General features: G+C 37.7%; 3 protein-coding genes across 5 annotated transcripts; 1 reads left to right on the top strand and 2 right to left on the bottom strand.

The window, feature by feature from the left end:
* Positions 1-416: 416 nt before the first annotated feature.
* LOC113679614 (bromodomain-containing protein 7) lies at positions 417-10,843 on the bottom strand. 3 transcript variants are annotated; one of them, XM_089200311.1, is made up of 22 exons: positions 10,658-10,843; positions 10,303-10,538; positions 9,482-9,630; positions 9,347-9,375; positions 8,697-8,766; positions 8,144-8,288; positions 7,672-7,782; positions 7,000-7,157; positions 6,623-6,728; positions 6,251-6,320; positions 6,029-6,136; positions 5,644-5,779; positions 5,351-5,462; positions 5,143-5,226; positions 4,576-4,638; positions 3,773-3,806; positions 3,575-3,655; positions 3,420-3,444; positions 3,166-3,317; positions 2,666-2,706; positions 2,015-2,156; positions 417-1,862 (listed from the first exon to the last, which is right to left on the bottom strand). In XM_089200311.1, the coding sequence occupies exons 1-22, from the start codon at positions 10,713-10,715 to the stop codon at positions 1,843-1,845; spliced, it is 2,130 nt and encodes a 709-aa protein (XP_089056437.1). In that variant the 5' UTR covers positions 10,716-10,843; the 3' UTR covers positions 417-1,842. The 3 variants fall into 3 exon arrangements, with proteins under 3 accessions (XP_089056437.1, XP_089056435.1, XP_089056436.1); XM_089200309.1 differs by having other exon boundaries at positions 417-603; XM_089200310.1 differs by having other exon boundaries at positions 417-603; positions 10,664-10,839.
* An 18-nt stretch (positions 10,844-10,861) lies between these two features.
* LOC113679616 (saccharopine dehydrogenase-like oxidoreductase) lies at positions 10,862-19,908 on the top strand. The gene is made up of 12 exons (XM_027196582.2): positions 10,862-11,074; positions 12,583-12,689; positions 12,897-12,977; positions 13,713-13,842; positions 14,224-14,273; positions 14,943-15,079; positions 15,756-15,993; positions 16,160-16,216; positions 17,285-17,352; positions 17,747-17,799; positions 18,960-19,035; positions 19,143-19,908. The coding sequence occupies exons 1-12, from the start codon at positions 10,885-10,887 to the stop codon at positions 19,255-19,257; spliced, it is 1,302 nt and encodes a 433-aa protein (XP_027052383.2). The 5' UTR covers positions 10,862-10,884; the 3' UTR covers positions 19,258-19,908.
* On the bottom strand, positions 19,473-23,507 carry LOC113679617 (transmembrane prolyl 4-hydroxylase). The gene is made up of 10 exons (XM_027196583.2): positions 23,224-23,507; positions 23,023-23,107; positions 22,662-22,831; positions 22,435-22,496; positions 22,299-22,333; positions 21,613-21,766; positions 21,444-21,501; positions 21,134-21,246; positions 20,822-20,912; positions 19,473-20,429 (listed from the first exon to the last, which is right to left on the bottom strand). Exons 1-10 carry the CDS (start codon positions 23,368-23,370, stop codon positions 20,151-20,153), a joined length of 1,194 nt encoding a protein of 397 aa, XP_027052384.2. The 5' UTR covers positions 23,371-23,507; the 3' UTR covers positions 19,473-20,150.
* Between the last annotated feature and the right edge of the window lie 449 nt (positions 23,508-23,956).

Raw genomic sequence — 23,956 nt, 5'->3', positions numbered from 1 at the left:
TTAGATACTTTGACCTGATCAATTTTTCTTAAAACCAAGGTTTAAACTGAAGACCGATCAAAATGGTGTTTTCTGATTGACAGACTTGTTTAATTTCGGTCACTGTAACTAAAAGCCTGTCGATGTTGTTCTAAGAAAAGGTCTCTCCGATTTTATTTCATGGCTATCGACCGCTCGCGACTAGACATAGTGGTTTTACAATTCTAGAGTTAAATAAGCAAGTCCACGAGAAGTTTCAATGTGAAATACTACATGTTCTCGTTTTCTGAATACATGTGTGTCGCAACATACTTGGTCTCACCGCCCGACTGCCATTTCAGGGGGCTCTCTCTCAAGCATTTATGTTTCCTTTTGTCATAGCGGAGAAAGTATGACCGGAGAAGCTATCAACTTGTGCAAGAAATCTTCGACCAAGATTTGAAACTGGCACTTTTTATTGTTACACAAATTAAAAAATACAGTAGGGATCTGAGTTTTTGTTCTTAATAGTTAATAAATAAGGCCTTAAGGTGAAAGTTAATGTAGGTGTGGGATTGCCTCAGGTCTGTTCCGATGATGTCTTTAGTTTAGAATCCGTAGTGTCCATGGCTTGCTCTGAAGAATCTTAAAAGAGAGAACAAGCGCACCGTAACAATGAGATCGAGATTACAACATAGTTAAAAGAGGAAGAGACAACAGCCAGCAGAGTTTGCTTGTTGTGTAAACAATGTGAATGAGACATGGTTTGATGCTACTCTGGTTCAAAGATTTAATGAATGTAACCGAGATTTTACAATTCATAGACCCAACGTTTCGATGTAACTGTCTCGTGCCTTCATCAGGAGTGATCTAATCGCTGTAACAAGAGGCCTGTTATATGTTCACTAATTAGCTGCCCTTTTTTCTGAGAGGAGTAAATAGGTGTTAGGTACTCATCTGCCATCATCACGATTTAAAGGAAGGCGGGCGGAGTTGATATACCAGGCTTCTAAACAAAGGCGCTGGTGGTAATGTCGATTAATCGTGATAAGATTAGTAAGATTAGTGAATGTGCGCACAAAATGTTACATAGTGGTGACGGCTTATATTCACGTTTTCACGGCTTACCTAAAATTCGTAAACCGGGAATTCCATTGAAAATTATTACTAATTCTCCGACTGAAGCAATTTCTTGTTATCTTGTGAGAATTTCGTTGCCTGTTGTTGGGAGTACTGATTACACTGTCAAAAATTCCTGCGAATTTGCGGATTTTATCAGGGACAAAACTCTTAACGCTGGTGAAAAATTGGTATCTTTCGACGTTGTTTCGCTCTCCACTAAAATCCCACTTGATCTTGTCGTTAAAATTGCGGAGGAGAGACTCAGAGAAGACGCTTCCCTAGGACAAAGAACTTCTTTGCCTGTGGAGGATATAACTCATCTGGTGTCTTTTTGCCACAAAACCACGCAATTTGCATACAACGGTACCTACTATCAACTGGTTTTTGGTACAGCTATGGGTTCACCCATCTCTGCTGTCATTGCTAATATGGTTATGGAAGACGTGAAAAAAAAGGCGTTAGCCCTTTTTCTGGAAATGACATGTCGATGATGTTATTTCTGCGGTATCCGGAAATGAGGCGGAACGCCTCCAATCCATTTGATTTCAGTGAAGCCGTCTATCCAATTCACCCATGTGTGTAAATAGGATAAACACTTGCCCTCTCTTGATTTGAATGTGTGCAGGGCGGTACAGGGAAATTTAGAGATAAGTGTTTATCGTAAACCCAATTACACTGACGAACGTCTCACTTTCGAGTCTCACCATCCTATTTGCCATAAAAAGTCTGTAGCCAAAGTAGCGTCAAACCATGTCTGATTGTCTACCTGTTTGTCTTGTGAACTTTATTATATGCAAAGTGAATGATTAAAAGGAAAATAATTTGAAGGAAGAAATGATTACAAATAACACGAAAAACACAAAGAAAAGAGAAACCAATGTAAAGGTACGCAGTTCAGCACAAGTAAGATATCAAAAACCACAAAATCACTCACCAGTGAGAGCTTCAGGACCGCTCTTATCGCTAACAGTGTTTCCTTCAGATTTCTGCTGCTGATTTGACGTAAGATTGGGTACCAGTCCGACGCCGATAGCAGCACGTAGACCTCCAAGCGACGTGACATCTTCTGGACAAGCCTACAAAGATTTAGAAGTGTAAAATCGAGAACAATTTTAAGAACTTTATTGTTAAGTGAAGCATTATCTGCCATTAAAAATAAAAGAGGGAGAAAAACATGCTAAAAAATTTCGGGAGATATTAACGTGGATTGTTCAAAGAAGCAAGCTCATGAAGGAAATGGTGTTTGCTACCTACATCAGCCAGAACATCTCCAAGAATACTTATCACGGAGAATTTTATGGAGCAGAATTCCTCTTTATCAGGCCTTTATAGTTCCCTACACAACTGCATCAGCCAGATCATCTGCACGAAAAAGGTTCGTCCTTAGAAGTCTCCTTGTTAAAGGACTGATATTTTCACTTCTTTGAACAAGTGAAACCTTGTAAAGGAAAAATTTGCGCTTAGACACTTGTTAGCCTAGATGCGGGCTGATGTTCCAACATCCTACTCTCAAATTCCAAACTAAACAATCACAACAACATCTGCGACAAACAGGGAACAATTTTGCTCATTTTACAGCACTTACCTGCGCAGTAAGATCTTTTAGATTCTGCGTCACGTGATCCGCTAAGTTAGATTTAAAAAAGTCGGTTAAGTACAACGTGAAGAATCTAAAACGACAATTGAATTACAAACTGGTTCTCCTTAAGCATAACCAGGTAAGAGGATAAACCAACATTTTGCTAAACGGAAAGAGTACTTTGAGTAAAGCTGTGTCTGTGTAAAAATATGTTGTAACGGTCAAAGGTATGAGCGGTAGTCTAGGGATAGAACTTTCTGTGGCTCAGTCCGACCTCGTTCAGACTCTCTCTGTTTTGCTTTTGGGCAAGAAACTTCACTCACGTAGTTTCTCCGCAAAGAATTATACAAAGATTCGGGGCCGAGTAGTACAAAGCGCTAAACCTTGTTGCTAACTGATTGGGATCAAGGAGAAAATTACAAACATATTTTAAACGACATCTCTGTGCACTTTTTCGAAACTAGTTGAAAAAAAAAAAAGAAAAAAAAGGGAAATCATCTTCTCACCTAAAAGCTTTTCTTTTGAAGATGGTCTAACGGCTGCCTCAGGGGTGGACCCTGCGGGGCCATCTGGTCTGTGACTTAGTCGGGCACTTTGTACCTCTTGCAGATCATCTAACAGTTTGCCAGTGGCGTGTAATTTGTCCGAAAGTAAAGAGCTAGAGGCCAGATATGATATTTATTAGAAAAAGTCTGCTATAAGTTGTGCGAGAAAAAAATGATAAACAAATTGACGACTTAAGCGGTGAATGGAAACACACCTTAATGACTCACTGCTTGACAAATCTGAAGGAAGAGAATGAAGAAAAGGAAAAAAACTCCCTATCAGCCACTTCATAGTCGCTCGCCTTATGCTAATTTAATATTAATAATCGTATAATGATCGTAAATTTCAGCAACAATATATTCTTTGTACCTGGGGAATTTAGAAAAGATACATCGATCCCTTCGTCCGCAAGACTCAGGAGAGATTGGAAATCAATTTTGGGCGCACCTCCTGTGGTGGAAAAAAAGAGAAAAAAAGAGTTTAGTAAAAGTGTGAGCGGATGAAAACAGCTGCAAGTAAATAGCTCAGAAATAAACAATTCAAACTACTAATGAGATGCAAACATACCAGAAGACGAAGAATCTGAAGTAGCTAAAGTAGCCTGTAGAATAAAAAATGAATGTAGGTTTCGGTACTCCCTTATGGTGTCACTATTGTCTATCTACCTTTTTACTCATTTAATTAAAACTATTTTTTAATCTGTCTATTGTCACGATTATCACGTTATAGCACGTTTCTTTGTTAACTAAGTTCACGTAAGGCCATGTGAACAATAGAAGCGAACGGTTTACAAAACTAAAGATCAAAATTAAGCAAAACCTAGGATTGGTTTTCATTTTTAGCTCTACGCATGGAAGTTTCACCAGTCCAACAGTTTGTTTCAAGTTTTCCTTGATGACGTGTTCCGTTTACTTTCGTCTGCCTTAAAATGGCGATATTCAAATCCTGTCTTGAACATCTACGTACTTACAGTAAGGCGTATGTATAAACAATAGCCGGCGGTGGGTGCAAAATGAGGAAAGAAAAAAAAAAAAAAGACTACCTCACATTGGCGCGTTGTAATTATTACAGTGAACAGCGAAGAAATATGATTGGCGAGGTACATATGCGTTTAACTAATATCGGAAAGCAATTGGGAATTTAATTGACCGTGCGACAGTTTGACAAGAAACAATAGGAAAAAAACATATAGACTTGTCTCGATACGGCAGGAAATCGGTTGGAACAACAGGTTTGTTGAAGCAGAAGGTAAATTGGTGAAACACTAAATAACCAGACTAGAGCAGTACCCAGAAATTAATAATAATCAATCTTTTAACACAAGTGAGCACAAGTTGTTCGCGAACTAGAGACAAAGAAAGTTACCATACCTTAGAATTAACACTTGTTTCAGCGGTGGAAACAGCGACTGTCTTATTGACGTCTTGGCTTTTCTGAAGCGAAACAACAGGCAAATGTTCAAATTTAAAAAAGCTCTAAGCCTAAAAAGATAGAATGCACTTAATGCTACCATTATATGCGACAGAATGTAAGGGAAAGGATTTAATTAAGTTGGTAAGTAAACAAGATTTTGGAGTATGTGTTTGGACGCAGTAATACTACGTGACAACCCTACGTGAACTGATGGTAAATCGTAGCCCAATGAGTGACTAGCATTTAATTTCTCCCAACAATACCATCCCTGAGTGAAGAATTTTGGTCAAAAGAATAAAGAAAATGATCATCAACTAAAGCAGCCCTTGATTATTAAAAAAATTCTCTTTGCCGCAGCTGAGGAAATGTATACAGAAGAGTATGGTGAATATGCAAACTGATGTCAGGGTGTAATGGGTAAAGGCTCATCGCTGCTTATCTCTACACAGGATTTTTCTCATTTTTTCAGTCCTAATTGATTGATATTAGCATCGGCTATAAACCGTAGAAGCATTTAAATGCACCTCGCTTGAAGAAACTGTAACCACCGATTTTTGCTCACTGTTTTGATTCTCTTTAGCTTGTTTTTCTTCCTCGGCCTTCTCTTTCTGAGAAAAAAAAAAAGAAATGAATGGAAATAAATTAGTAAAAAATACATGCAAGGAGAGGACAAATTACAACTCGGCGACTATGCGTCTAGAACCAACTTTCGCACAGCTCGCTAAGTCTTACCTCAGCAATATGTTTCACGTATTTAGAATGTGCTCCTTCGGTCAGAACGTCCAGCAGCCTATCCACAGCTTCATGTGAGAAAGAAGAAGCGTCCTTGACAAAGGCTTGAAGACTGCACATCGAAAAAAAAAATTGTAAACTTGTTAAAAAAAAAATTCTCCTTGTTAGCATCTTTCGAAATGTATAGAGTACAGCATGGAGGAAATGCAAAGTGAAGTTATGGTGTAAGGGTTAAGAAAAGGAGTGCCCGAGATCTCAGTATTAAAACCGAGGTCATATCCTCGCCTTCTCACCTTTTGGCGTAATGTATACCAGTGTCATCACCATAGGTGCTGTAAAGCAAGTCTGAGTGTTCTTTTGTTATTGTGGCTCTGGAAGAATCGTACGTGGGAGCGAACGAGCCATAAGGTCCATACATCAAGTATGAAACTAAAACGAAAAAGAGGTGTCCAGGACTATCGACACACAAGACTGACAAAATAATACAACGATCAGAATAAAGAAAATCATCAACTTTGGAATAGTGTTTGATCTAGCACAAAATTCTCACAGCTAATAAATGTATCGTAGACAGTGTGAAGAAGTGATCTTTACATTTTGAGAAAGGGTTAAAAAAGCAAAAAGAAAAAAAAAAAAAAAAAAAAAAGAAATTCGAAGTAGGTACGGGCGCATTCGTACCCGGTGTGGCCTTGTTTCTTTTGTCTTCCTTGAAGCCAGCGGTCGTGTGTGAGCCATTGACGACTTTGCCAAGCTGTGTTCCGAGATTAACGTTAAGATATTCTGGAACTGAAACAGCAAAGGAAATGAACAAACAAGTTAGGGCGTGATAACTTTTTAGTGATTTTTCTTTCGTAAAAATAGGTTTTCAAGGATGGTTGAAACTGGCATCAGATGCTGTACCTTCAGAGTCCACTGGGTTTACTACAGCTAAAGTCGTAGTTCCGTCTTTGTCTCGACGTAGAAAACCGACCTGTAAATCACCACAAACGTTTATAAGTAGAGGAAAAATTCTACTAACAGTATAACAGTAAAGAGACAGTCACAAGGGGGATATCCAATACAGTATTGTGCAAAAGTAATGCAAACGAAATGCGCAAATTTCGTTCTTTGCTCTTCCAAGCGACACTTCCGTATAGTCAGTAGGAAATATGGCCAAAGATTCTAAACAGAGGGATTTTTATCTTCCAGCTGTTGGGATCAGGGATGGTGATCACCGTCTTTCTTCTAGCGAGGACACGTTATAGAGGCTGGCACATTATCTGTTCAGCATACCTTACTATTGGCATGTTTTGCCTCCAACTCAGCTGCCATACGTTTTGATGCCTCCTGAACTTGAGCCAGAATTTTTCTACTAGCAGAGGTGTGCTTTGAATCACTCCTGGATAAAAATAGAGAGTTAAATATACCACAACCACCTTTTCAAAAACTAGAGATATGTTAACTCCCTTATTCTTGAAAGACGACCGACAGACAGACAGACAGACAGACAGACAGACCAGTAGACAGCCAGACCAACAGACATACAGAGTGACAGACCTAGAGACTGAAAGACCGACCAGCAGACAAACAGAATGATCCGCCCCTCTTCTTCAGTAAGGAGTACCAGAAACTGACTGGAAGGATATAAGCAAAAAAAAAAATTGTGTTACCTCGGCTTGGTCCTTTTTGTTGACTGTGGGACATGGTTTTCCTCTGTGTCTACTGTATCAACGTCAATTGGTTCATCTGAGCCACGCCCATCTGATTCATTACCCTCATAGTCTGGTACAGAAAACCCAATACTGTGATACATGTTTCTCACTTTCTCCTGTCAATTTAAAAAAAAACAGAAATCGTGTACAAACACTAAAGTGATGAACTGAGTTATGAAGGAAGAGTTTTCAATGTTTCAAACTGCTGGAATTCCTATTTTAAAAGTGGATTCTAACATAACTGACTCTGATTTCCATACAGAAAGCTTAAGCTTAGCTGTCCTTTCACTCTACGTTTTCAAAATAGTATGAAAATGCATAATCATGCCGTGTAGGTATTTGCTGAATATGCACATGTATATCACATGGAAATAAAAAAAGAATGAATTTCTTGAATTAATACATTTGAATGAATAAATGCAAAAATTAATAAGCAAAAGAAAACAGCAGGAAGCCATGAAATGAAGGATAGCACAAAAGATTTACAAAGGAACCAAAACTGAAAGAATACAGGGAAAATCTGGAATTAAAAAAACTGTGAAAAGAGCAAGTAAACTAGTGTGGATGTATTAATAAGCATTATCTGGCAATGATTATGAGGAAAAAGTTCCATGATGTTAAAAAACTTACAGGCGACAAAAGTTTAGATCCTGTTTGAAGTAGCTTTTTAGCTGCTTTGTAGTAAATTGTCTCAGGTGCATTGTAAACCATTGCATTGTTACACATCAAGTAGAAATCATCCTGCAAGAGAAACATGAGCAAGTCTGTATTGGAGCCAACTGAACTGTTTCCATACCAGGAGTGTTACTACTCCCCCCTGTATGGGATGCTAGCTCATCACAAGGTTACTCCTAGCATTTCATCAGGCTTCCCTGAAAATTTGACAATTCCTATTTATACTCCTGGGTGAAAAGAGGCTCTCAAACATGCCTCAAGTGGTTCTCGAACTCAGACCTCCCAACTGGGAGTCCAGCATACTGACCACTCAAGGCCATCTTGTCTCCTTCATAACAGAAGTACATTTTATTAAGAATAACAAATTTCAATTCTGGCAAACATGCACAACAGAGTCAATTTCTCAAACGTTGTTTTTTTTACTCACCCTAAACTGCTCAATAGAAAGATAATCATTGGAATCAATCTTGTATTTCATGGAGCTGAAGTCCATTGGGTGTGTGATAATGTTAGAATACCCTGGAGCAATGGTATCATTCACAGGGTAAGCAAAGAATCCCTGGGTATCCTTCCTATGAAGAGCAAAATATTATTTTGTTACACAGTTATTTGTAATAATTTTTAGACACATACTTTAAATCCCGTAAAACATGGATCTGAAAACCCTTGGTTGTACTTGGAGTTTTGAATGATTTGCAAAGGCAAGAAACAGGTAGCTATCCATGTAAGACAAAGTACCAGGCTGATATACATCACAAAAAAGTATGGATAAGCCTCTGCCAAATGTTTATTTTTGTAAACAAGATAAGGGGCACAGTTAAGGGTATTCCACATGTCATTACACTTACAGAATAAGACTAGTATTTTGATCATTAAGATTCCACATAGATCCACGAAAGCTTATTTGCCTGTCTTGACATACACACACTTGCACCCCAATAGTTCATTATCAAGGAATCAACAACTAAGCATTGGCTGACCTCTGAAGGGTACGATGTACATTTTCTAAACATAGCTGCAATGGTGAGATCTCTGGTTCTCGTACATGACCTTTAAAATAAAATTTTAGGAAAAGATAGCAGAATTTCAGATACAACTGTACAAACCTTTTAGTAATTTCCTTAATATACAATCAATACAATCAAATCAGGTCAAAAATTAGCATCCATCCACCTCTGCTCCCTTAAAAATCTATCAATGATCCCATCAGTAATTTAAGTCTTTGATAGAAGCATGTGATATTATCATTATTGCTGTTGATGCAGGCACCAAAACTGCACTTCTGCAAATATGAGGTGTAGCAAAGTGCTGTCCAAATTATGTTGTCAAAATGAGCCTGATGTTCTCAAGTAATAATACAATGCATTCTATACTAGTTTATACATTCAAAATTCTTAATCCTGAAAGGCTGTTAGCTATATTCAAAGTGAAAGACTTGATCTTGGCCTTGACCTTGTTCAAAAGTTGGATGAAGTATCCATGATACCTTGCTAATGAGCTCAGAGTACACTTAAATTCCATTTTGCTTTTGTTAGACAGACAGGTAAATGAATGATGAATTGGCACCATAATTTCAGATGATGTTATCACCTACACTGAATAATAATTATTAAAAAATAATCTAACTTACCACTCACTTTTTTAACCTCTGGACTGTTCCTAAAACAAATCAAATAAGGTTACAAAATGTAGTAAGGACTTAATCCCTCAAAAAAATAATACTCAACAAAAAATAAGCTACCATATTCACTCCGCTTGTTGATACCTGATTGGTGGTTCAATTGGTTTAATGTAGATTTTCTTTATGGGTCTCTCAGCCTCATTGACACTGCTACTTTCTCCTTCCATCTCTTGTCTGTCTCTTTTTTTCTTTGATCTCTCATGACCACCAACAGATGAGGGTGAAGCACAAGCCTGCAGAGATACAAATAATAACAAATCATTCAATCTATTGCTACAATTATTTTCCAAAACTACAACACTAGGTCCTGCACAGAAGTTAAAAAAATTACATAGAGGATCTAGAGGGTGGAGTTAACCTCTTTTAAACCTTAAACTCCCAGAAGTGATCAACATGAAACTTCTCCTTATAATATCCTTACATTATCTAGCAAACGAGTAATGAGAATATTCAAACTTATTAGGTAGAAGTTATTATCTTGATCTTACACCAAATTCTCATGGCTAATTTACAAGGATATGTGAAGCAGCTAAAGGGGAGTATTAACAATCAGATCTTGGGAGTTAAATGGTTAACATTGTTACCAATAGTAAGAAAATTACATTTAATTGGATTAAACAATGAAAATTAAAATAAACCAAAGACAAAAAGGAAAACAAAACAAAACTGAACCAACAATCAAAAACAAACAGAAAGAACTGGATTCTCAAACTAAAGGAAACTTTTATTGCTGGGTGCCTATTGGAAGAATTCTTTTAAGCTATGTCGATCCCTACAATGACTTCTGCTCGCTCACAAAACGTCTAGACTTGGTAATTATTATTTTCTTTAGTCACAACACAACACAACACAAAACATATGTGCTCTCTATTGGAATGTTGTAACACAATTGCTTGAATCCTCACACTAGAAGCATGATCCATCTTGGGTTTCTTTCTCTCTCTTGACGACGATCTCTTTTTCTTCTTCTTTTTGGAAGAGTGTTCTTTAGATTTCATTTTCTCTGGATTTAGCGAGGTTCTGCTCGCTAAACTTGGCGACTCTTGCTTGGCAGCGACTTTTTCTTGGTTAGTTCCAACTTTAAGAACAAGTTTGATAGGCTTCTCTCCTTTATCAGCTTTTTCTAACCTTTCGGATTTCTCTGAAAATGCGAAGACGTGGAATTGAGATTTTCTAGCTCTATGTTCAGCATGTCTCGTGAGTGGACGAATGTTCGTGATCAACAATAAAATTCGAGATTTTGTTCAAAACATGGCTTACCCTCACCGGCATCATTGCCTTTCTTGTGATGCTTTTTACTCTTGTGCTTCTTTCCCATGGTTTTTCGGTATCAAGAAACTCGTTCAATTTCCCCCCGCTGGACAAAATGATGTCCAAAATTCAATACGATCCCTTACAAAGAACACTCTCCAGCCGCCATGTTGAAAATAGTATCCCATGATGCATAGTATGAGCCTTAGTCATACCCAGTCTACTCAGCAAAGCAGATGTCCCAAGTCATTATGGCGAGCAGCGAGAGGGAATTTGCTATCGTTGTTTTCGGTGCTAGTGGATTCACCGGCCAATTTGTGGTGAGAGAGGTGGCGAAGAACTGCAAGGGAAAGTTTAAGTGGGCTATTGCTGGTCGCAGTAAGGACAAACTGGAGAAGGTTTTGCAGGAGACTGCTAGCGAACTTGGTAGGTACACTGCATTTAATTTGCACAACATCCCCACAGGGTGTTGTTTTTTCAGATGGGGTAACATCATTAACGAGGGTTACTGTTGCCTTATCGATTGTTAAATCTGTAACACATTTCGTTTAAACCATCTTGGCATCATTTGGGGGTGTTTAAGACGTTTAATAATTCAGCTGGTGGGTTGGGAAATATAAAGAAGAGCAATTTTTTTTTTTTTTGCAAAAATGCAGGCTAGACCTTTTGGACCTGCATCGGAATTTGGACCGGATGGCACTTTTCCAATTTTTTTTTCGGTTTCATTAAAACTGACTGACTTTATAAACTACACGTGATATATATTTTTTCTTCCGTGGCTCATCACACATAAACATGGGCAGTTTCTCGTGTGTTCTAACATGCATTTGCTCCAAAGTTCAATGGAGTGAACCTTCAGGATTGACCTTTCCACTGTAGCTGTTGTGTGCCTGTGGATGTGTTGCTCACCTGACAATCACAATTTTTTTTTTTGTGTGTGTGATTATTATTAATTATTATTGACAGTCATGCATTTAAAATAGAATAAAGTGAAACACATTTCCCTTAAATTCAACAGAGAGGCTCATAATTTCTTTAAGAAAAAGTAGGGTGCAAGGTTCCAAACTCTGGAAAGATAGAGGATATAGAAGCCCTGTTCCATATATATACTTGGAGAGGTTATGATGCTCTCTGTTTAATTAAAGGGGAGATGTGTTTCATTTTAATTAATTTTAAACATGACAGTTGCTAGTGTGCAAACATAATATTCATGTTATGTATTTCTATCTCAAAGTTTTTTTATTATTACAAATTTCTAAGATACCCAAACTGCAAGTACTATTACATTGTGTAGAGTGCGCAGTAACAAATTTTTCATGAAATAATTCATTACTTTAACCCTTAACCCTTTAATTCCCAAGATCTCATTACTAATTCTTCTTACTGTCTTCAATATAGTTTGTTTTGATGTTGGTTTTGTGAATTTGGTAATGGATCAACTAATAATCCCCTAATCAATATTTTTCCTTATTGTCATCACTTGTCTGCTTGATACTGTTTTGATTTTGTAAGGAGAAATTCTGTCTTGGTCACTTGTGGGAGTTACAGGGTTAAATCCCTGGGGGTGACTAGCATCCAATTTCTCCCTACAATAATACCCCTGAATCAAGCATTAAGGTCACAAGAATAAAGGATATGACCACCAACTAAAGAAGCTCTTGATTGTTAAACAAATTCTCCTTGTCAACACCTCAAGAAATGTATAGAGAAAAAGTATGGAGAATGTACCTATCAATTTTAGGGTAAAGATTTTAAAAATAATAAATAGATAACTATAGTTATTAAAGTAATTATTGTTTATTTTTATTATTTTACTAATACCTACTTGCTATATGTGAGTGTTTGTTTATTTGCTTTTTGCTTTGTTCGTTTACATGTATATACAAGTGAATTCCTGTTGATCTTCTGTCATGCATGATTTTACTTGTTTGTAGGTCTTTTTGTGGGGGATGTTGGCATTATGGTTGCAGATTGTAGGGATGAAGCTTCTCTCAGTACAATGTGTTCTGCAGCAAGGATTATTCTGAACTGTGTTGGTCCGGTAGGAGAAAATTATCTTTCTTTCACACTGTTAATGGCTGGTCCACAACTCTCAAATAATGTCAAGTCTAGTTGAAATTTCAGAAAATACTTGACTCAGTCTGGCCCAGGGCCATTGACATGAAAACATCAGTTATAATTGAAGATGATTTAAACTCCAGCCTGGTGAATTGCTTCAAAGAGGATTTACTTTGGTTTTGTTTCACAGTACCGGTTTTATGGGGAACCAGTAGTGAAAGCAGCAGTAGAAAATGGATGTCACCATTTGGATATCAGCGGAGAACCAGAGGTATGCAACTAGACGATAAATGATAAATTAGAGCTCAAGTTTTCTCATTGTTCCACAATCTTTTACAACTTTCACTCCTTCCACTCCCAAGATCCAGTCTTCAATTTTTGACCCTTCAAGTTAACACCCAAGATCTCATCTGTAATTCTTCTTACTGTCCGTTAAATGATTCTCATTATGTTAGTTTGGACAATTTGGTATCGGATCAATTAGTAATTCCATAATTGATATTTTTCTTTATTCTCATCACTTCATTGTAAGGAGAAATTGTGTCTTGGTCACCCATGGGAGTTAAAGGTTAATATCTACACTCGTTTGTGTCATAAATTTCTCGGCCTTGAGAAGTCAGTTTTTCTTTTTTTCTCCTACCTTTTCTTCTGGAAAATGTACTAGTTTTGTAGAATTAAGAGATGTTACATTTTGGTCACCCCTAAGTGATGAGAATAATCAATTAAGGGATTATTAGTGGATTCGCTACCAAATTCTCCAAACTAGCATCCCAAGAATTCTATAGAAGACAGTAAGAACTGAACTACTAATGAGATCTTGGGAGTGAAAGGATAAAGCACACATTTTGGACTGCCACCTAGTCACCATTCTTTTCAGTGTTTCTGCAAGAACAGTATATAATTCAAAATTAAAGTAACCTGTTGACATATGAAATAATAAAAAAAGTTACAGCCGCTGGTTCATTTGTGTTATACCAGTATTTTTGTATTGCATTTCTTTTCTCAGTTCCTGGAAACAATGCAGCATAAGTATCATAATAAAGCTGTTTGTGCAGGAGTGCATGTTGTGGGTACTTGTGGATTTGATAGCATCCCAGCTGACATGGGTGTGGTCTTTACCCAAGAAAGTTTTCCAGGTGCTGAACATTTGCTGTGTTCATACTCACAACAGTTATACAGATGTTTTATACTTTAATAAGTAAATGGCTGTTAACATATCCCATATAGGGATGCCAGCGAGACACAGTGGCTGTAAAAGAAGGTCATCAAATTTTAGCAGGGTTTCATTTAGCACTGTGTTACAAGTATCCCACAGGTCTCTTGGGGAGGAGGTCAGGAGGTTGAGGGCAGTTTTGTTTATAAACTCAGCAGATAAAACTAAATTATCTTGTAGTACTCCCTCAGACTCTTCTCCACAGTTTCTTAAGAAAATTACCTCTTTATTCATTTCTGCATGGATTAAGTCTGTATTACAGTCATTAGTTTTAGGTCATTTGCATTTTTGTTACATGTTTTAGGGGAACTGTGCCATTTGGAGAGCTTCTTGACTTTGCATTCTGGTCCAAAGGTAATTTTTACAAATTGTACATCTACAAGAATCTACAGTTTACTCCCAATGACTTGAACCTTCAAGGGAAATTGAAAAAGGTTTGATGGAGTCATTGATAGTTTGAGTTATCAGGCACTGAGGATACAGGCGCTGCACAAGTTAAAGTGCCTGTTGTAGCTCTTTATTTAACAAATAGAGAAGCCTTGACTGTGCTCTGTTCTGCTATAAAGCATGCAGGAAGCGGCTAGAGCACGAAAGAAGTGAAGGGAGAAACACGAGACGTAGTCGAGTGTTTCTTCCCACTTCTTGAGCATGAAAATCTTTAAAACTCGGAATGTCTATTTTGTTTTTCCTTTGAGGATTTTCGTATCTGCCCACGTTTTAATAACGTAAATAACGGCGCCTGGTATGTTTACAAACCTTTCTTTGGTTCTTCTGTTACTACTTGCCAGCTCGCTTGTTCCGAAATTTCACTTTCAATTATCAGAAAAAAGCTAAAAAGAAGTCCCGGAAAAGGTTGAACATGGTACAATTTGGCAGATGGCGTGACAGCTTTAGCTCAGTTCTATGCTCTATACTCTCATAGAGCACGCTCTTTCAACCAATGAGAGCGTGCGTTATATCTGAACTTTATTATAAAATTAAATCTGATTTTGCATGTATAGCTGGGTTATTTTCAACTTTCAGGGATCAAAGGGGCATTATGGGACTTACCAGTCAATAATTTATGGCATAGCTAGTGAAAGGGAAGGAAATCTGAAAAATCTCCGAAAGGAATTGTTTTCAAAGCCAATGCCAAAGTTTGGACCTAAACTGGCCAGACGGTTTGTAAATTTATTATTTCATAATTTTGCTGAATTTAGTGCTAAATATTTTATGAAAAATTGTGCAATGTAAAATGTTACATTTTGTCTCTTTAATTGTGCAATTTTTACATCAAGTGGGGAAAGACTGATAGTGGGGTGGGGTGGGGTGGGGTGTGGTAATGAAGCAAACTGAGGTTCATGCATAATCTCTCTTCCTCAAATTGTTGGATACAGGAATGTGAGTGGTTCACCAGTAAATCTACAATTCTCTACTAATTTTGTTGCAATTGAAGTTAAAATCTCTTCAATCATAAATTTCACAAAAACCAAACTGTTAAAACAGATAAGCTCTGTATAATTAAAAACAAAATGATAATGTTATAATCATGATCATAACTACTTATAATAATAATAATAATAATAATAATAATAAACATGATAATAGTAACATTGTAATAATAATAAAAACAATGATAATAATTTAGTGTTGAAGAGAACCAGACAAATTGGAAAGGGAACCATCTTCAAAACTAGGACTCATGTCTCATTAGCCAGTGTCTTGGAACATTTTCCCCGTAATGCTTTGCTAGGAGAAAGAAACAGAACAAACAGCTCAGACATGTTGCACGCTAGTCAGTGATTGAGCAGGTCGATTGCACAGTTCATTGTCAAATTGCCTTTATGTTTCCACTAGGAGTTTTATTTCATACAGTGATGAGGTACAAAAGTGGTGCATTCCCTTCCTTGGAGCTGATCCATCTGTGGTCAGAAGAACACAGCGGCACAACGTGGAAGTGCGCGACAAAAAGCCAGTCCAGTATGGCGCATATGTGTCTCAGCCTTCTCTGATGGTTATTTTTCTTTTCTTGTTCTTTGGTTTCTTCTTTTACATCTTGTGTCAGTTCAAGAAAGGACGTCAATTGCTGGAAAAGGCAAGCCTTATAGAGATCAGTTCTTAGCTTGAATCAGATATTTGTAAACTTCAAAAGCGCTTTTATGATTTATCGTAAGGAAACACTGTCACTGAAGGAAAAAAATTTGCCTGTCTAGTCTGTCAGTTCATACAGCTAATAATGTGTTGTAATGATATTTCTTCAGCACCCAAAGTTCTTCTCGTGTGGCTTTTTCTCACATGAAGGACCAACCAGAGAACAGGTGAGGTGCTTACAACTATCATCTCTCCCAGCGCTCTCTGCGCTTCTCACTCCGTTCTCTATATTTCCTTGCTCCTTTACTGGAATGATGGGGATTTTGGTAAATTTCTCCACTCCTGTCTGTTATTCACAGCAGATTGCCATCTATCTAGAACAAGTGTACTTGAAACGCAATTATAGTCGACCAACCGGCTAAGTTCCTCGAGCCAATTTTCTTTACAGTATTTGCTACGGTGGTCGAAAGTAATCCGAGATTTCACTGGTTTTGCCTCGCTTTCTCTGTGACTGGTCAAAGAAACTCGCGTCACTCCCTCAACCAATCAGAAGCAAAACTTAAACTATTGCCGCTTGGTAGCTCGCGCTTCAGGCAGTGTGATTGTTTTAACTCTGATTTCCAATTGGTTCTAATTTTTTTTTCTCCCCTCTCCTGATTGGCCGTTGTGATTACGTATTCGTGTTTCGGGGGCTTGCTGTATATAATAAATATGGAATCACGTGAAGAGATACGTGGAGAGAAAGCCCTACAAGAGATCTGTTGAAACGCAATCCATTTTAACATCCACCTCTGTTCCTTTCTGGCATTTGAGTTCTTCGTTCTACAGTTTTATGATATTGTAGTCAATAACAGCAGCAAGGGTTTCATGAAAAAGCCTGTTACCGACTGTCTACCGTCGCTTATAAGACCGCTGACCGCCGTCTGTTTAGCCTGCGAGCCGGCTCTCATGTTTGGATTTAGTTTTACGGTCCCTTCCAAGGGTGACTAACGTCTCACTTCTCCTTACAACATCACCTCTGAATCAAACAGTAAGGTCATGAGAATAAAGGAGATGATCACCAACTAAGGAAGCTCTTGATTGTTGAACAAATTCTCCTTGTCAAAACCCTTGGAAATGACTAGGGAGTAGCATGGAGAATATGCATTCTGATGTTAGGGAGTAAAGGGTTAAACCATCGGCAGCTGCTTATGGAAAAAAGGTTGTTGAACCCCCGAAGCTGTATATGACCTACTTGATTGATTTATTGGTTGAATGGTTATGTTATATACGTAAACTTCTGCTTTAAATTGCAGATGGCAGAAACTTCGTTTTCTTTCGTTATGAAGGGAGCTGGGTACAGTAAAAAAGCTGTGCAGTCAGGGTAAGTCAGAACTCTACTTGCTTTTTTTGTTGTTCCTTTTGTTAATTATGAGCATTTTAGACGTACTGATGGACATAAATTTACAATTGGGAAAACAAAAGGTCGGTTTCTCGTTATAGCGAAAGCCCATGTTATACATTTTTTGAATAACCCTTTGGCACCTGAGAGTGATCCTCATCTAATTTCTCCTTACTTTATCACTGGTAAATCACACGTCAAGGTCTCGAGAATAAAGGAAATAATCACCAACTAAAGAAGGTCTTGATTGTTAAACAGATTCTCCTTTTCAGCACCTTTGGAAATTTATAGAGAACAGTATGGAGAATATGTATACTGATGTTAGGGTGCAAAGGGTTAGCTAACATTGGTGACGGTGATATTGTTCCCTATATAGGGATGCCCCAGCTAAACTTGATTGTCAGATAGTAACCAAAGTGACAGGACCAGGTGAGTCCTAACTGTTGTTTTTTTCATCAACAGCCCATTGCTCTGTTTCAATTTAAGGGGTAATTTAGCATTATCAACTGAGTTGATAACGGAAATTGGCCACCGTAAATGGTTTCAAAACTGACGTTTCGAACGTTAGCCTTTCGTCACAGCGAGTGGAGGAATTGTGGATTATGTGTGTGATTATACGCTAATGGTGGGAATATGGTGACGAGAAAACAAGAATAAATTAGTGAATAAATCAGTGAAATAATCAGCGATTATTGATCAATTTAAAGGGGTTAGGTTATACAGCTAGAGAACAAATTTCTGTCTTTCATTTACCAAAATAATAACAAATAAGGACAAATTTCAAGGCAAAAAAAAAGAGATACGCATACAAATCACAATGAAATTGGAAAGGTCACGGCTTTGTATTTCAAGTTTGCCTCAATTAATGCAGTCGGATCAGTTCTCTTGGTTTGTTAATCCACGTACTAATGATTAGCTTTTGTTTTCTCTGCCCCAGTTACTCTGCGATTTTCAGCTAATATTGAAGAAATGTAAAATGGTTTCCGTGTTTACATAGCCTGATGTAAACACTTGGGAGGTTGGGAGAACACGAGATAAGCGTAGGAAATCACGACGCGAAGCGGAGTGGTTTCCAGCTTATCGAGTAAGATATTTAAAGCAATTTTTGTCCACTTTGTCAGTGCTTAGTTTCCCTTAGATTGCACGACTCAAGGCAAGAAATAATTTTCCGGCTGGCGCAGGTCAAGTTGTCTGGACCACCCCTTTTTTTTGACTTGAACTTAACCCACATTTGGCCTGACAAATATATCCATTATGTCACATTTCAATAAATTCCACACTTTAAGTATATTTACCACAGTTTTTATCGTTCATGCAGCTCCGAACTTAAAGCAGTGATGATAGAGCCGTACTTGAAACCTGAACTTAGCGTAGAATTAAATTTGTCTTCGCATGCACGAACAACCAGTCAGAATATCTGATCAACGAAGAAGTTGACTATACAAAACCTTTATTTGAACGGACATTGTCCTCGAATGGCCATTATTTGGAGCACTGTGACCATTTAATCATTTACAATACCTAAAGCTTTGGGCATGTCCATAATGCAGTGTGTTATATGCTGTAACATTCCTTTTTTAACTCATCAGAGGCAGGTTATGTTGCCACTCCTATCTGCATGGTACAGGCTGCTATGGTGATCCTGGAAGAGACTTTACCAAACAGGTATCTTAAAATAATGTTTTATATAGGTATTTTGACTAAAAAACATTAGGATTTATCTTGAGGACAGCCGCTTCAACTAGTTTACAATGTGATCATTTCTTTTTCAGTGGAGGCGTTCTTACTCCAGCTGCAGCTTTCACGGGGACATCATTGATTGATCGGCTCAATGAAAATGGTGTTGTGTTTTCAGTGCTTAGTTGCAAAGAAAGTGGAACATACTAGCAGTTGCTCTCAGGACAACAGAATGAGAGGGAATGGATAGGAACATGAACTATTTTGAAGTCCTATGGTTCCCTTGAGGATAATTAATATCTTTTTTGTCAGAATTTTTTTCTCAATATGGGTAGCTGATAAGAGAAAAATGGTTTTCTCATATCGGGAGCAAAACGTGAACGTGTGTTGAAGATGCTGAACTAATTAATAACCAGACACCTTCATATATCACTTGTTACCAATTTATTACATTCATTTTAAAATCGCAAAATTCGGGCGCTCAAATACAGGATTTCTAAGTCTGTTTTGGTGTTTTACTGATCTAATACTAAGCTTGTTTGTGAAAAGTTGCAATAGTTGTCTTCATGTTTCACTTATTACCAACATTTTAAAAATCGCAAAATCCGGGCGCTCAAATGCATGATTTTCAAATCTGTTTTGGTGTTTTACTGATCTAGTACTAAGCTGGTTTGTGAGAAAGTTGTAGTAGTTGTCTTTCATTTTCCTGCAATTTGATTGGTCACTGTAAGCAAGCCTTGAGATCTGATTAGTTGTTGTTGTGGGTTTTTTTTTTCTTGTAAAGCTTTCTCAATGGCTGGGAAAAAGGTACGATTTAGAGCGAAAGATAAGACGATTCGCGAATAAATCGCACTAACGAGAGCTCATCAGATTGCAAGTATCACCAGTGGTTTCAAAGTGGATGTAATGAATAACACCTTCATGTATTCTTACATCCTCAGCGTAATTGTCAATCAGGTTCGTTGTAATATCAGGTTTTAGTATTGAGTTATCAGCGCTCCATCACAAGTGCAGACAAAGAAATGGAAATCTACCTCCAGTCTTATTTCTACGATTCTGCCCTTCTTAGGCAAAGCTCTGTACCTGGCAAACTCTTTCTTCCCTCATTTTGTTCTCGAATTCTTGTCATTCCAAGTCCGCAAATCGTCCCAGTTTCCACCAATGATATTTATCCAATTATTTACAATCCACTTATGGCCCCTTATGACGTCGCATCCTCCGTGGTATGACCTGAGATCGAGGCTTGAAATCCAGCCGGATGTTTTATTAGTCATGTGATTATACCACATGATAGCAGAACCTCGTTTTGGTGTCACCCTTAGGTTAGCTTTTGAGCAGTACGCGCTCAGATTGGAAAGGTAGTTTGATTTCCTCATCCATGTCTGTTCGAAGAATAAGGGAAATGGACAATTAAAAAAGCCATGTTTTTCCTGGTCAATAAAACTGGGAGTTCTCTGCCGTAGTTTTTGCTGTCTGTTAAGAGTATCAACGATCCCAAGCCTTAAGATTGACCATTTCACCAAATTTGTTGACGTGGCCATAACAATGGAAGTAAATCAATCTTTTCCTACAGAAAGAATTCAAGCTTAAAATTGTTAAGATAGATTTAGAAGTAAGAGATTATTGTACTCGTTTTCGAGAGAATGACGACTTACCCTTTTCGAGATCCGGCCGCAACGAAAAAGTTACATTTTGCGCTCATAATTTGCGATGAAAAGCTAAGGAAGAATTAACTATTTTTTCAGTGAATCACATATTAGGTTATCATGCGAACCTGTTGGTTGAATGTGTCACTATCGGCGATTGGAAAAGCGGTTTGTCCTCCTTCCGCCACATCGTTGAGAAAGTAGAGAATTGTTATGAACCTGGTCAAGGAATGAACGGATCATTGATGAAAGGCATTATTGCTGTTTCCTACACATGTAGGTTATGATTATTCTTGTGAAAGTGCAATTGAGAAAGTGAGGAAAGCGGGGAATACAGTTAATGCTATACTTAAGGTTAAGAAAAACGTCTGAGAGCTTGTGAAAGATAAAAGGCAAGAAACGGCTGGAGATCAAAACAGAATCACCACTGACCGACTGACCTGCAGATACGACATTTATCCAATGATCTTCGATGACAACACGTAGCCTCGGCATGTAGTGGGTGAGAGTCATAATGGCAGTGATAATGACCTCCCGGGCCATATCGTACAGCCTGCAATAAAGAGTAATGAATTTCTATGTTTTAAATTTTGTCTTTCACTTAGCACCAGGCTCTCCTTCCCGCTGGTTTTAAGGGTATACAGCTGAAGTTAAAATTTCATTATCATCACCATTACTTATCTTGGACTTTCGGTTTGACACACTCATCGCTCTAAAACATAAAAATTCTTATAGCAAAATCGTTCCTACCACAGGAGTCTCACTGCCTTTTATTATTTCAACTGGAAGACCCGTGAGAGCTGCCTTTCTGAAAAAGAGAAGATTAAAAATATCAAGCTGAAAGTTACTTCTTGATATCGTTAGGATCATTTCATCAACCGGTATTGAACTGATGTTGATCTGATGTTACTGTGCCTACTTTTTATTAAGTGTTGTCGAGATTTGGTCATCTTCAGCGAACTCAATGTATGTTTGGTTACTATGGCGACCTTTGACCTTCGGTTCCAGATTTCCAACTTGCTTCACATATTTCATGATGTCGGCTGGTAAAAATTCACTTCGATGAATCCTTCCTAAGAGAAATTAACGAATGTTAAAACATGTCGCGTATTGCAGTTTGTTTATCTGGAGTGTAAAGGGCATGCTGATGAATAATCAGGACTTTAAAGCTTTGCGATTAGAATAAGCATCATTTAAAATGATCGAAAAAATTTCAGATTAAAAAAGGCAGTAAGAGTGACTTTCCATCCTGGGTTGGGGAGAGTTTTATATTTTGTGTAGAATTAATATCTTGCCCGAGCCATCTACACAATCTAACCTCTATAGATCTGTACAAGACAAATTTATAAGTAAACCATGCTCAGTAAATCGTCCATGATGATAAAAACTTCAACCGTTTCGTTGAGAAAATTTCTCATGAAATACCATTGTACACTAAGTGAAGGTCATTGTTCAATCCAACCTCATTCTTAGGATCTCTCTCCCTCTCTCTCCCCTTTGCCTCTCTTTTATTTGAGGTGAGACGACAAGGAAACCAATGGAGAGAGAGAGAACCTGAGAGAGAGGGTTTGTTCAGCCAGGCTTCATTTGAATCTTTTGACTCACCAGGGTTAACCTTGCCAATATTCAACGTCGTAAGCCTGCGAAAGTGACCCACGATAAGTGACTAGTTAGTATTTTTTTAAACTTAGTTGGAAAACAACACAATGTGAAATGAAAATAGAAAATATGTCATTTTTACATTTTCTTTACATCCTTTGTTGTGAAATGTAGATCCCAAAAGTAACGCATACCGGCAATGACCTTCAATAGAAAAAAATCACGGACTAACTTCAAATGCAAAGTAAATAAAACCACAAGGCAAGATGAAGCAATGAAAGCCATTTCTGCCTTAATTACTTTTATTGAAGTATTTTCAAGTTAATCCACAGCCGCGATTATACCAACGTTCCAAATTGATTTTTTTACCTCGTCGCTATTTATTAAGTCATCTCGGTTGAGATCCCAGTGGTCGAAAGAAGTCTGGGTAAGAAGGCTATCCATTGAGTTGTGAAACACATCACTGTTCTCCTGTCTCCCATGCTCGGCCATTGCAAGAACTCTGTTGATTTCGGCTTCACTCAAGAAAGCAGGTATTTCTAAACACGTCAAATATATCGTATCTTACTGATGAAAGGCCTATCTGAAACGTATTTCTACGCAAAGCTCGTAATTTAACGAATCTTAAAGAATTCATCTAGAATCAAAACGGCAAAAAATATTTCACAACGTCTCCAAGTGTACTAAATTTGTCCTCAACTCGAACTCCAATAATATGTGGTGCACTTACCGAATATAGGGGGCCTTACACTCAGTGTTTTTACTGTAAAAGGTGGCTGTTCTTTAATAAGCCCGATTTGTCGAACAAAACCAACCTGATATAAAATAGATCAAGTTCACAAACTTTAGTATAATTAGATTTAAATCGTGCGGGTATTTCCACCCCGGAATATAAATTTCACTGCTATTTATTCGTTGCTCAATTTTATACCTCAACAGGATCCAGGCGAGGTAACTTCGTTCTTCGAACAACGCATGGACCGTGTACATCGTCAAGATGATTTACTCCAGCTGAGTTTGAGGCTGCCAGAAAAATAACTATCGTCTGTAATACAATCGCCTTACGACGAGAATGCATTGTGTATCATTTTCGAAAAGGCATTATTAAGTCGCTATACTGAAAAAGCGGCGATACAATTTGAAATTCCATAGTTTAAAACGCCAGTAAAAGAATGGGCAATCTTAAATACGTGCATGCTCCTCGCAGCGTGTAATTTTAACAGGTACCGGCAATAAGTAGATAGCCACATTTTGAGAGAGTGGTAAGATTATTTCTTCCTATTGTTTTCCATTTCAAACTTTCAATTTCTTTTAACTGGTTGAATTGTATTATCTGAAAAAATGTGCAAGACTTATTCAATTTTTCTAAAATGTTTTGATGCGAAACCTGAGTTTAGGTATTTTGTGACAGATGTATTTTCATAAAAAGAATGTTTTCTGTTGTTTCCATGGTACCTGCCATGTGACCAAATGCCACTGAATTGTGTGATGTAAATAACTTTTATTCCTTTTCAATCGCTGTAACTCAATTTCCTTGTTTGTTTTTCATGACTTTAATATTTTTACTTTTAAACTGAGACATTTTAGGTCTGGCTCGAGGTGTAAACCTCAAAATAAACGAAGGCACAATTCTCTTTATTTTCAGCCATGACTGTCAGCTGGGA

This window comes from Pocillopora damicornis, chromosome 3 (assembly GCF_964200805.1).
Source record: "Pocillopora damicornis chromosome 3, jaPocDami1.2, whole genome shotgun sequence".
Lineage (NCBI taxonomy): Eukaryota > Metazoa > Cnidaria > Anthozoa > Scleractinia > Pocilloporidae > Pocillopora > Pocillopora damicornis.
Note: the sequence above shows the minus strand (reverse complement) of the source record. Positions and strands in the feature narration are given on the sequence as shown.